This window comes from Alnus glutinosa, chromosome 14 (genome assembly GCF_958979055.1).
Source record: "Alnus glutinosa chromosome 14, dhAlnGlut1.1, whole genome shotgun sequence".
In the NCBI taxonomy this organism is placed as follows: domain Eukaryota; kingdom Viridiplantae; phylum Streptophyta; class Magnoliopsida; order Fagales; family Betulaceae; genus Alnus; species Alnus glutinosa.
In genome coordinates this window covers 13,828,494-13,840,959 of record NC_084899.1, presented here as the reverse complement: position 1 = coordinate 13,840,959, position 12,466 = coordinate 13,828,494, and the positions used below count along the sequence as shown (strand labels likewise).

The window sequence follows — 12,466 nt, the reverse complement described above, 5'->3', positions numbered from 1 at the left end:
TCTTCACGAACGACGCGGCGCGAGTGGGGGGCGTGCCAGATGTACATGTCTGTCGTCATGCAGTTGACATATATAAGAAACAGATAGCGATAAAAATAGTATAAATAAAAATAAAAACAATTATCAACAAATATATATAACATAAACATATATATTTTCATACCTCCTCGTGATTAAATCTGGCATAACTTTTAGATCCCGTACAATGAGGAAGGTCATTCTGCTCACGCAGCCTCTTCATCCGTTCAGAGGTTGCCTACGCATTTAACATGAAAATAAAAATGTAAGCATTGACACACTTAAATTAAAACTAAAATTAAATAAACTGTTATTAAAAAACCACAACATTTTCTTGGCTTACATACGATTTTTTGCTCACGGCACCAATCTCTCAGCAGGAACTCTACATCTTCTGCGTCATAGTTGCCAAAAAAATTGTCCGGCATTCTCGCACGGATAATCTCGGGCGTGTCACCGTCTCTAATACGTAGTTTGGTTTTGAACCTCGACTTCCACGAGCGGTGCTTACGGCCAATATCACATAAAGCCTCCTGTTGTGCCCTGCGCGCGTCTACTGATACAGGTACATAGAACTCCTCCTGCACATTCAACACATTTTTATAGGTTTAAAAACTTCAAGAAATACATTAATCTCAAGTTTAATTCAAATAAATAATTAAATTATATTCATAGACATACCATCAGCGCGTCCCACATTGCCTGCTTAATCTGCCTATTTACCTTCGCCCATTCGTCCCGCATGTGTATGTAGGACCCACTCCTGATCATCTTGCCCTCAGCCCGCCGAAATCGATTGCAGGCCCGTCCTACAGGTTGTATAGCAGCATTGTACTGCAATACAACCTTCTTACCCCTCGGGAGGACCCAGTTTCTCGCTGGGTCGTCAATCACCTCATAATAAATGGTCCCGTCTGGGTTGTACCCTAATGAAAGAAATATTCAACATTAATGTTAAAAATTTAATCATAAGATTAAAGAACATATATATATATATATAAACAATTTCTAATCAAATATTTATTTATTTAAAAACCAAAACAAAAAAAAACAAAAATTTGGTAAGAGAATATGAGTTTTAAGGATGTCTAAATATGTACTTACCCATCAACCGAATCTGCTCAATCCGTATGTGCTGGGTCGCTGGGTCGCCCGCAACCTCCTCCCCAACCCCTCCGGCTTGGGGATTCTGCTGATCATCATCTGAATCCATATCCTGGGGACTACCGGGGGCCAACTGATCGGTACCCAACATCGCAACGTCCTCCTCATGGGTACTCTGGCTCCCCCCCACATCTGGCATCTGACTCTCACCGGAAAGTGGCATCTGACTCTCACCGGAAAGTGGCATCTGACTCTCACCGGAAAGTGGCATCTGGCTCTCACCAGATAAAGGCATCTGGCTCTCTACATGCCTCGGGCCCTGACTTGGCCCCGATGCTGGCATCCGTCTCGGCCCCGGGCCCTGACTCGCCCCCGATGCTGGCATCTGTCTCGGGCCCGGGCCCTGACTCGCCCCCGATGCTGGCATCTGTCTCGGCCCCAAAATCTGGCCAGGCATCGCCGCCTGTGCCGGTATCTGTCCCAACCCCATAGCCGGCATCTGCATCTCCCCGGTCTGTGACAGTGGAAATCCTACATCCTGCGTCTCACTATCAGGGTTACACGTCATAGGTCCACTATACGTATACGGAAAGTACGGCGCATAACCCTGTGACCCCATCCCTTCTCGCAGCCACCATCGATATGCGTTACCCGGTTGGGTGAACCCTATCTGAGATAATGTCGGCAGCTCCGACAATGGAGAGCTGCAAGGTCCAGCTGTGCTGCTCTGTCCGTGATCTGACGTGGGCACGGCCACCGTACCCGGCAACAATGGTCTATAAGGCCCGTCTGGGTGGTGTGGCCACGCTGCAGAATACAATGCCGTCGAAACAGTGGGCGTGGTCATGGGGGGCACGGGTGGGCTAGGTGCCCGATACGCATAATGAGGGGGTCTCTGGTCCATCAATACCTGCGAACAAATGCAGACAAATTAATTATAATATGTTTTTTTAATATATTTTTAATGAACATACTAAAGAACAGCGAAATTTATACAATTAATAAAAATTTGTATTCAGTACAAGCGAATTGTACAAGCAATATATATATCAGTCAAGTGTATTGAGTTCAAGCTAATTATACTCACAACAAATACATCAATCATTGTATCACGGGAGCTTCAATAGGATCTACGTCGGGCCTGTCGTACTCGAATTCGTCATTCGTATCTGGTAGGTCAGCAGTGGCTAGTACGAGCGGTACGCACTCATGGTAGGTTGTACCATCCTCATTACTCCCATCCCCCTGTCCAACGTCGTACACGTTGCGCGGTTTGGTCCTAACCGCACAAACCCAATTTGGGTTCCTTCCATCTTCTACGTAGAATACTTGATCCACCTGAGATGTAAGCACGTACGGCTCGTCCTGAATCTGTTCTCCCCTGTGGACGAGGTGATTGAAGTTGACAAACACTAGGCCATACTCGTCTATTGTGAATCCTCTGTCCATTGTGGGGTCTGCCCAATTGCACTTAAATAAGACGTACGTAGTCCTGTCATAGTACTCGACCTCAAATATATCGGTTAACTGTCCGTAGTACGTTTCGCCTTCAACGGTAGGAACACAGACGCCGCTATTCTGAGTCCTCCTTCCCACATCATGAGCAAGCGTGCGAAATAATTTTCCATTTACCACGTACCTGTTGTACTTCACCGCTGTCTCCTTTAGCCCTCTACAACGCATAACCAACTTGTGGCCCAATTCCTCCCTACGTTGATCGTCCAGGCCATCGACCTATGTTTTAATTACAAATAGTAAACATCACATTGGGTTATAATCCTGAACCCCCATAAATTTATCCAATTTAAAATTTACAACTATTTCCTTACATATGCACGGTACCATTCGCAGAACTGCTCATGATGTTGTGCTTCAATAAGAGCCTCCGTAATGCGACCCCTAGTGCATGATCGCCTAAGCGCGTCTTTGTGCATCCTACATTCAGCGTATACAATTATGTAATAATTGTTATTAATACTTTTACTCGAATTCTGCTAAATATAAGGTTAGGACTACTTACGTCCGCAAATTGTGAAACTCTTCAGAGTTGAACACAATATAACGATGAATCTGGTGCATTATCAACCGGTTCATGGTAACACGCGTGCCCGCTCCCTTGGATCCATCAGGATTCCTCTGAGGTCTGTTGTGGAATGTTGGTGCGTTATTCAGATACCTTGAACAGAACGTTACCAGCTCGGTCGCTATGTACCCCTCCGCAATGCACCCCTCAGGAGCTGCTTTATTGCGCACATTATTTTTGAAATTCCCCAGACTCCTGGTTTAAACACATACACGACAATTTAATTGTCGTCAATTAGGATTACAATTAAATAAAAATATTTATTTACATATTACGCCGAATTTTACCTCTCTGCCGGGTACATCCATCTATACTGCACGGGTCCGCCTAGTCTACACTCGCGCACAAGATGCACAACCAAGTGGACCATGCTGGTAAAAAACCCTGGAGGGAATATCTGTTCTAGCTTGCACAAAGTGATACAGACGTCACCCTGCAGTCGGTCCATATCTTCTTGTGATAGCTTTGTTGAGCATATGCCTCTAAAAAATGCAGAAATCTCCACAAGAGGTCTAACCACTTTATCAGGCAATGACTTACGCAGTGCAATTGGAAGAAGCTGTTGCATCAGTATGTGGCTATCATGGCTCTTCAAGCCAGAAATTGTACGGTCCTTGAGCCGAACACATCGTGAAATGTTCGAAGCGTATCCGTCCGGGACCCTAACATTTCGAAGAACCTTCAGAAAATTTTCTTTGTCCTCTCTAGACATTGTGTGACAGGCAGCGGGAATATACGTTTTACCGTTGGCGGCCGTGAACGGATGCAACTTAGGTCTCAACCCCATTTCCTGCAAGTCCAGCCGAGCTGCCAAGTTGTCCTTCGTTTTCCCTTTTATATCCAAAATAGTGCCAAGTATATTGTCCATGACATTTTTCTCTATGTGCATAACATCAAGATTGTGCCGAAGCAAATTGTCTTTCCAATACGGCAATCTGAAAAATATACTTTTCTTCTTCCATATAACATCGGAACTCCCTGCACCCTTCTTCCGCTTCTTCCGTTTCTTCTTCTTACCCGCGGTCTCATCTCCAAACGCAACTCCGTCCAACTGTTGGAGAACCTCGTATCCGCATGGCACAATCGGTGCGCTGGCAAATTCTTCGGTACCGTCAAATGTCCTCCTGTTAAGCCGCCACAGATGTTCAGGCGGCAGATATCTCCTGTGCCCCATATAGCAAAATTTGCACCCGTTCTTTAAGCGTATAGAACGCGTCGATTGCATACAGCAAGGACATGCCTTCGCACCCCTGTTAGGCCAACCTGATAAATCTGCATACGCTGGCAAGTCGTTTATCGTCCACATCAACTGAGATCGCATAATAAAATTTTCCTTCTTTGAAGCATCGAATGTTCGTACCCCTACATTCCACAGTTCCAGCAACTCATCAATCAATGGCTGAAGGTAAACATCAATATCCATACCTGGTGAGCTCGGTCCAGGGATAACCAAGGAAAGGATGAAGGACGACTGTTTCATGCACATCCAAGGTGGCAAATTGTACGGCACAAGCATTACGGGCCATGTGCTGTGAGATGTGCTCATGTTCCCAAATGGATTAAATCCATCTGCTGTCAAACCAAGCCGGACGTTTCTACTCTCTGCCATAAAATTTGGATGTAAAATGTCGAACGATCTCCATGCCTCACCGTCGGCCGGGTGCCTCAATACGCCATCCCTAGTGCGGCCTTCTGCATGCCATCTCATATGGGGCGCAGTATGCTCAGACATGAATAACCTCTGCAACCGTGGGATGAGTGGAAACCACCTCAAGATCTTCACCGGGCGTTTTTTTCTCGCTGATATGATCTCACCATCATCATCTACATGTGTATCAGCCCTCCACTTAGACTCTCCACATACGGTACATGAATCTAATTCTTTATTGTCTTTCCAGAATAACATACAGTCGTTACGGCACGCCGGAATCTTCTCATACCCCAGACCCATGCCACTTAGGAACTTCTTCGCCTCGTACGTGTTATCTGGCAATGCCTCATCGCAAGGAGGCAACAACTGATTGATGAATTCCAGAATGTCTGAAAAAATCTTGTTACTAATACCTCCAACGCACTTCAAGTTGTACATGTGTACAGTAGCACTCAATTTACTGTGCTTTGTACCAGGGTGAAGGGGCTTCTCGGCAGTCTTTAACAGCTCTTGGTACTTCAATGCGTCCTCGCACGACGTATCTTCATCAACTTGTTGCGGAAGAGTACTTGCGGCTTCAGGAACATCGTGCACGCCGAAGGCGTCACGCAACATGGCGTGCATGTTATCATCCTGTTCCACGGCGACACCCTCCTGTTCTGTGACTTCACCATGTTCAGTGCTATGGTCAGCGGCCTCTGTGCCACTGTGATAACTCGAACACTGACCAGGAATAGCGGATCCAGTCGTAGTCTCACCGTGCATATACCACAAATGGTATCCCGGATTCATCCCCCGACCTCCAGTCAGGTGGGCAAGAACGTAATCAGGAGTGTGACGCTGGTTATTTCGACAATACTTGCATGGGCAGTAAATTTTTCCATCGACGGCCGTACAGTTACGAACGGCAAATGTCACAAACGCCCTACACCCGTCGTTATACGTTGTCGTACCCCTAGGTGCTGACATCCAAGACTTGTCCATATTCCTCTGTATAGGGTTAAGAGGACAAGACAAATCATACGTCAAACAAATAAACGTGTAAAAAAGTTGAGCATGTCACGCAACATGGGGTGTACGAATTTATTTCCCTTTTAAAGGGTTTATGGTTAGAGTTTAGGGTTTTAGTTTTTTTGTTAGAGTTTAGGGTTTAGGGTTTATGGTTTTTTAGGGTTTAGGGTTAGGGTTTGTAAGGGTTTAGGGTTTAGGGTTTAGGGTTAGGGTTTGTTAGGGTTTAGGAGGGTTTAGGTTTTTTTTTTTTTTTTAGGGTTTAGGGTTAGGGTTTAGGGTTTAGGGTTTAGGGTTAGGGTTAGGGTATAAATTTAGAAAGTGTAAGATTTTTTTTTTTTAAAGGGTTTAGGGTTAGGGTTTGTTAGGGTTTATGGTTAGGCTTTTTTTTTTTTTAAAAAAAAAAAAAAAGTGTAGGATTTTGTTTTTTTTTTTTTTTCTTTTCTTAAGGGTTTAGGGTTAGGGTTTGTAAGGGATTAGGGTTTAGGGTTAGGGTTTGTTAGGGTTTAGGAGGGTTTAGGTTTTTTTTTTTTTTTTTAGGGTTTAGGGTTAGGGTTAGGGTATAAATTTAGAAAGTGTAGGATTTTTTTTTTTTTTAAAGGGTTTAGGGTTAGGGTTTGTTAGGGTTTAGGGTTAGGGTTTGTTAGGGTTAGGGTTTAGGGTTAGGGTTAGGTTATAAATTTAGAAAGTGTAGGAATTTTTTTTTTTTTTAAAGGGTTTAGGGTTAGGGTTTGTTAGGGTTTAGGGTTAGGGTTTGTTAGGGTTAGGGTATAAATTTAGAAAGTGTAGGATTTTTTTTTATTATTTAAAGGGTTTAGGGTTAGGGTATAAATTTAGAAAGTGTAGGATTTTTTTTTTTTTAAAGGGTTTAGGGTTAGGGTTTGTTAGGGTTTAGGGTTAGGGTTTGTTAGGGTTAGGGTTTAGGGTTAGGGTTAGGGTATAAATTTAGAAAGTGTAGGATTTTTTTTTTTTTAAGGGTTTAGGGTTAGGGTTTGTTAGGGTTTAGGGTTAGGGTTTGTTAGGGTTTAGGGTTAGGGTTTGTTAGGGTTAGGGTTTAGGGTTAGGGTTAGGGTATAAATTTAGAAAGTGTAGGATTTTTTTTTTATTTTTTAAAGGGTTTAGGGTTAGGGTATAAATTTAGAAAGTGTAGGATTTTTTTTTTTTTTAAAGGGTTTAGGGTTAGGGTTTGTTAGGGTTTAGGGTTAGGGTTTGTTAGGGTTAGGGTTTAGGGTTAGGGTTAGGGTATAAATTTAGAAAGTGTAGGATTTTTTTTTTTTAAAGGGTTTAGGGTTAGGGTTTGTTAGGGTTTAGGGTTAGGGTTTGTTAGGGTTTAGGGTTAGGGTTTGTTAGGGTTAGGGTTTAGGGTTAGGGTTAGGGTATAAATTTAGAAAGTGTAGGATTTTTTTTTTTTAAAGGGTTTAGGGTTAGGGTTTGTTAGGGTTTAGGGTTAGGGTTTGTTAGGGTTAGGGTTAGGGTATAAATTTAGAAAGTGTAGGATTTTTTTTTTTTTTTTTAAAGGGTTTAGGGTTAGGGTTTGTTAGGGTTAGGGTATAAATTTAGAAAGTGTAGGATTTTTTTTTTATTTTTTAAAGGGTTTAGGGTTAGGGTATAAATTTAGAAAGTGTAGGATTTTTTTTTTTTTTTTTTTTAAGGGTTTAGGGTTAGGGTTTGTTAGGGTTTAGGGTTAGGGTTTGTTAGGGTTAGGGTTTAGGGTTAGGGTTAGGGTATAAATTTAGAAAGTGTAGGATTTTTTTTTTTTAAAGGGTTTAGGGTTAGGGTTTGTTAGGGTTTAGGGTTAGGGTTTGTTAGGGTTAGGGTTAGGGTATAAATTTAGAAAGTGTAGGATTTTTTTTTTTTTTTTTTAAAGGGTTTAGGGTTAGGGTTTGTTAGGGTTAGGGTATAAATTTAGAAAGTGTAGGATTTTTTTTTTATTTTTTAAAGGGTTTAGGGTTAGGGTATAAATTTAGAAAGTGTAGGATTTTTTTTTTTTTTTTTAAAGGGTTTAGGGTTAGGGTTTGTTAGGGTTTAGGGTTAGGGTTTGTTAGGGTTAGGGTTTAGGGTTAGGGTTAGGGTATAAATTTAGAAAGTGTAGGATTTTTTTTTTTTAAAGGGTTTAGGGTTAGGGTTTGTTAGGGTTTAGGGTTAGGGTTTGTTAGGGTTAGGGTTAGGGTATAAATTTAGAAAGTGTAGGATTTTTTTTTTTTAAAGGGTTTAGGGTTAGGGTTTGTTAGGGTTTAGGGTTAGGGTTTGTTAGGGTTAGGGTTAGGGTATAAATTTAGAAAGTGTAGGATTTTTTTTTTTTTTTTTTAAAGGGTTTAGGGTTAGGGTTTGTTAGGGTTAGGGTATAAATTTAGAAAGTGTAGGATTTTTTTTTTATTTTTTAAAGGGTTTAGGGTTAGGGTATAAATTTAGAAAGTGTAGGATTTTTTTTTTTTTAAAGGGTTTAGGGTTAGGGTTTGTTAGGGTTTAGGGTATAAATTTAGAAAGTGTAGGATTTTTTTTTTTGTTAGGGTTTAGGATATAGGGTTCGTTATGGTTTAAGGTTAGGGTTTGGTTATAGAAAATGTAGGAATTTTTTTTTTTTTTAAAGGATCTACGATTAGGGTTTAGGGTTTAGGGTTTTAGTTTCTTAGGGTTTAGGGTTTAAGGTTAGGATTTTTGTTTTTAGTGTTAGGAATTTTTTTTTTAGAAAGTGTAGGAAATTTTCTTTTTAAGGGTTTAAGGTTAGGATTTTTGTTTTTAGTGTTAGGGTTTCTTTTTTTAGAAAGTGTAGGATAATTTTTTTTTTTAGGGTTTAGGGTTTAGGGTTTAAGGATAGGACTTTTGTTTTTAGTGTTAGGGTTTCTTTTTTTAGAAAGTGTATGATATTTTTTTTTAGGCTTTAGGGTTTAGGGTTTGTTAGGGTTTAGGGTTTAGGGTTTAAGGTTTAGGGTTAGGGTTTTTAAGTGTAGGAATTTTTTTTTTAGGGTTTACGATTTAGGGTTTAGAGTTTAGGGTAAGGGTTTTTTTTTAAGAACGTGTAGGATTCAAAGTTTATTTAAGGGTTTATTATTGTGTTGGTTTTATGGTTATGATTTGAAGATATAAAGTTTAGGGTTGGAGTTTAAGTATTTCTTAAAAAGTAGACGGTCAATTTTAATATTTTTTCTTTTTTTATTCAAACCCATTTTATTGGTTGTTCCCATTTATTATTTTCAAAAGTGTCATCGTTGGTTTATAACGTTAAACTAATATCGGACATTGTTTGATTTTGTTTGACTAACAAAAAAACATTGTAATCCATAATAACACATTCAAAATATATATATATATATAACCTCTCAAATAAAAAATTAGGATAGGAAAAATTAAAAACATAAAAAACACAACATGGCAAAAAAGAACATGGCTTTCAAAAAAATAAAAATACATATAACACTAAATGACACAAAAATACAAACGCCTACACAATTTCTAAATATCAAATCTGTACTAACACAAAAATACATGCAGCATTGTTAAAAAAAAAAAAACACAAACTATAGCAAAAATGAAATACCTACTCCAAGAAAACCCCCCCAAAAAAAAAAAAAAAAAACAGTAATTTAAGCTTACACTGATTCAGCAAAATTGAAAAAATAAAATATAACACAGTCCAAAAATTATTACAATTATCAATCAAGAACAAATGTCCAAATTATTACAATAAAAATTATTACAATATATATTCAATCAGTATTTCATTTACATGTTGAAAAAAAAAATGAAATACAAATTTAAGGGGAAATTACTCACTGTCGACGGTAGGTTGTGGATTTAGGGCTCCTTCTTTATATATATACCTGCATATTCGGATATACATTATGGAGAAAGGAAAAAAAAGTTAGCAAATGTATATATATATAACACTAAATTTATCTGCAATATATATTAAGAGCACCGGCGACTGAACAGAGAGAGAGAGAGAGAGAGCCACTGACCCGACCGGAGGAAAGGGAACCGACGGCCTAGCCAACCCCTGCCGGAGGGACGTCCCAGTAGAGAGAGAAAGAGAGAGAAAGAGAGAGAGAGAGAGAGAGAGAGAGAGAGAGAGAGAGCGAGAGAGCTAGAGGGAATCGGTGAGAGAGAGACAGTCGGTGAGAGGGAGACGTGACGACGCCGGAGCTCACCACACCGGCCGGCTGAGCTCGCCGGAGAGACAGAGAGAGAGAGAGAAGAAATGAGAGAGAGAGAGAGAGAGAGAGAGCGAGAGAGAAGAAATGGGTAGCTTCCTCTGGAAGCTACCCATTTCTTATATATAAATATAAGTATATAATTTATATAATATAATATATATTTATATTATTAATTAGTTTTACGTATATAATATATAATGTTTGGCCAGGTGGCGCGCGGGAGAATTCCCGCGCGGCATCCGGCCAAACAGTTGGAGATGTGTTTATAAATACACGTCTCCACATGCTATATATATTTAATATTTAATATATATATATATATATATATATTATATCTATTTTATATAAACCCATGCAACCCTAAGTTCATGCAATGCATGTACTGCATGTACATGCACTGCATGAACTCATGTTAATTATTATTATTATTTTTTTGGGTCTACATATATGCTTCACAAAGTTGGTTTAATTATGCATATAGTACAATATGTCAATTTAGGGTTAGGGTTTACGTACTTATAAGTACACCATATATATATATATATATATATATATAACTCATCATATAAACCCTAATCATAAGTGTATGTATTTTGTATAGCAAACAACCATAACCCTAACTGTATGTACTATATATAGAAAAAAACCCTAACCCTAAAATACACGTCCCCCATAGTAGAAATTGTATTTAATTTAAAAAGTAATAAATATATCTATATATATAATAAAAAATAATTATATATAGAAATAAATATATTATTTAAAAAATAATAATTTAATGGTCCAAAAAATTAAACTATAACTCTAAGTGTATATACTATATATAGCTATAAACTATAACCTTAAGGGTACGTACTATACTAAAACCTAAAACCATAAAAAATAAAAACTAAAACCTAACCATAAAATTAAACTCTAACCCTAAGTGCTAGACTATATATAGCTATAAACTCTAATCATGAGGGTACGTACTATATCTAGTCATAAACCCTAACCCTAATCCTCTATCCAAAAGTATATAATATATATATACATATATATATATATATATATATATAGCTATAAAACTAAACCCTAAGTAAATGTACTATAACTATAACTATAACTATATATATATATCGGAACAATCTAATTTTGAACTGCTCATGATTTAACTTATATATATATATACTTAAAAGTGTACAATAATGTCACGTGAAAAATATATTGACATTATTATTCATTAAACGTAAAATCAATAAAATTATAACACATAGCCCTAAGTGTATATATTATATATACCTATAAACCCTAAAACCCAAACCCTAAGTGTATATATATATATATATATATATATATATATATATATATATATATATATATATATATATATATATATATATATATATATATATATATATATATATATATATAGCTATAAAACTAAACCCTAAGTAAATGTACTATAACTATAACTATAACTATATATATATATCGGAACAATCTAATTTTGAACTGCTCATGATTTAACATATATATATATATATATACTTAAAAGTGTACAATAATGACACGTGAAAAATATATTGACATTATTATTCATTAAACGTAAAATCAATAAAATTATAACACATAGCCCTAAGTGTATATATTATATATACCTATAAACCCTAAAACCCAAACCCTAAGTGTATATACTATATATATCGATAAACCATAATCCTAAGTATATATACTATATATAGGTATAAACCCTAGCCCTAAGTGTATATACTATATGCTATAAACCCTAACCCTAAGGGTATGTACTATATATAGCCATAAATTTACGAGGGACTAAACTATAAGTATTTAATTCATTATGTAGCGCAGAACTCTAAAAATAATTGCATTTACTATATATAGACATAAATAAAAAGGTTACTGTATATAGTTTCTAAACCGTTTACATGCATGCATATCTATATATATAGTATTAATTATAGGTTTTTTAACTTTGTTATGTTTAATTTTTTTTTTTTTTTGGTTTCTAAACGTAGATGGTGTACAAAACTAAACCCTAATTTAAACTATTTAGTTTAATTATATATTTAGCATCAAATTTGTATAATTATGCATATAGTACAATATGTAAATTAGGTTAGGGTTTACGTGCTTAATAGTATACTATATATATATAAATAAGGAACCTAAAAAGTATAAATTCCAACCAACAAATTTACATATAGCATATAGTACAATATGTAAATTAGGTTAGGGTAATCTACACCGTATTTTTGGATTAGATTTGTATGATTAATAATGTAAGGAGTTTTTTTTTTGATTTTTTTTTTAAATAATTAATACAACACAGAATTTTTTTTTTTAATATATATTTGGCGAATTAATAAATTTTTGACACGTGTATTAATACACGTGTCCATTTGGACACGCATATGAAATACACGTGTCCAAATGGACGCGTGTATT

At 37.1% G+C, this 12,466-nt stretch overlaps 1 protein-coding gene across 1 annotated transcript; it reads right to left on the bottom strand.

Moving 5' to 3' along the window:
- Positions 1-1,480: 1,480 nt before the first annotated feature.
- LOC133857917 (uncharacterized) lies at positions 1,481-9,870 on the bottom strand. The gene is made up of 7 exons (XM_062293304.1): positions 9,824-9,870; positions 9,639-9,685; positions 3,493-5,846; positions 3,143-3,400; positions 2,952-3,057; positions 2,210-2,856; positions 1,481-2,032 (listed from the first exon to the last, which is right to left on the bottom strand). The coding sequence occupies exons 3-6, from the start codon at positions 5,838-5,840 to the stop codon at positions 2,224-2,226; spliced, it is 3,345 nt and encodes a 1,114-aa protein (XP_062149288.1). The 5' UTR covers positions 5,841-5,846; positions 9,639-9,685; positions 9,824-9,870; the 3' UTR covers positions 1,481-2,032; positions 2,210-2,223.
- Between the last annotated feature and the right edge of the window lie 2,596 nt (positions 9,871-12,466).

What these genes read in the sequence shown, in the direction of transcription:
- LOC133857917 (XM_062293304.1), bottom strand. Translation starts at nt 5,840, where the DNA reads ATGGACAAGTCTTGGATGTCAGCACCTAGGGGTACGACAACGTATAAC. An exon ending in TGGATGTACCCGGCAGAGAG is followed by an intron (nt 3,401 to 3,492) that starts GTAAAATTCGGC and finishes TGTTTAAACCAG; the next exon opens with GAGTCTGGGGAATTTCAAAA. An exon ending in GCGAATGGTACCGTGCATAT is followed by an intron (nt 2,857 to 2,951) that starts GTAAGGAAATAG and finishes ATTAAAACATAG; the next exon opens with GTCGATGGCCTGGACGATCA.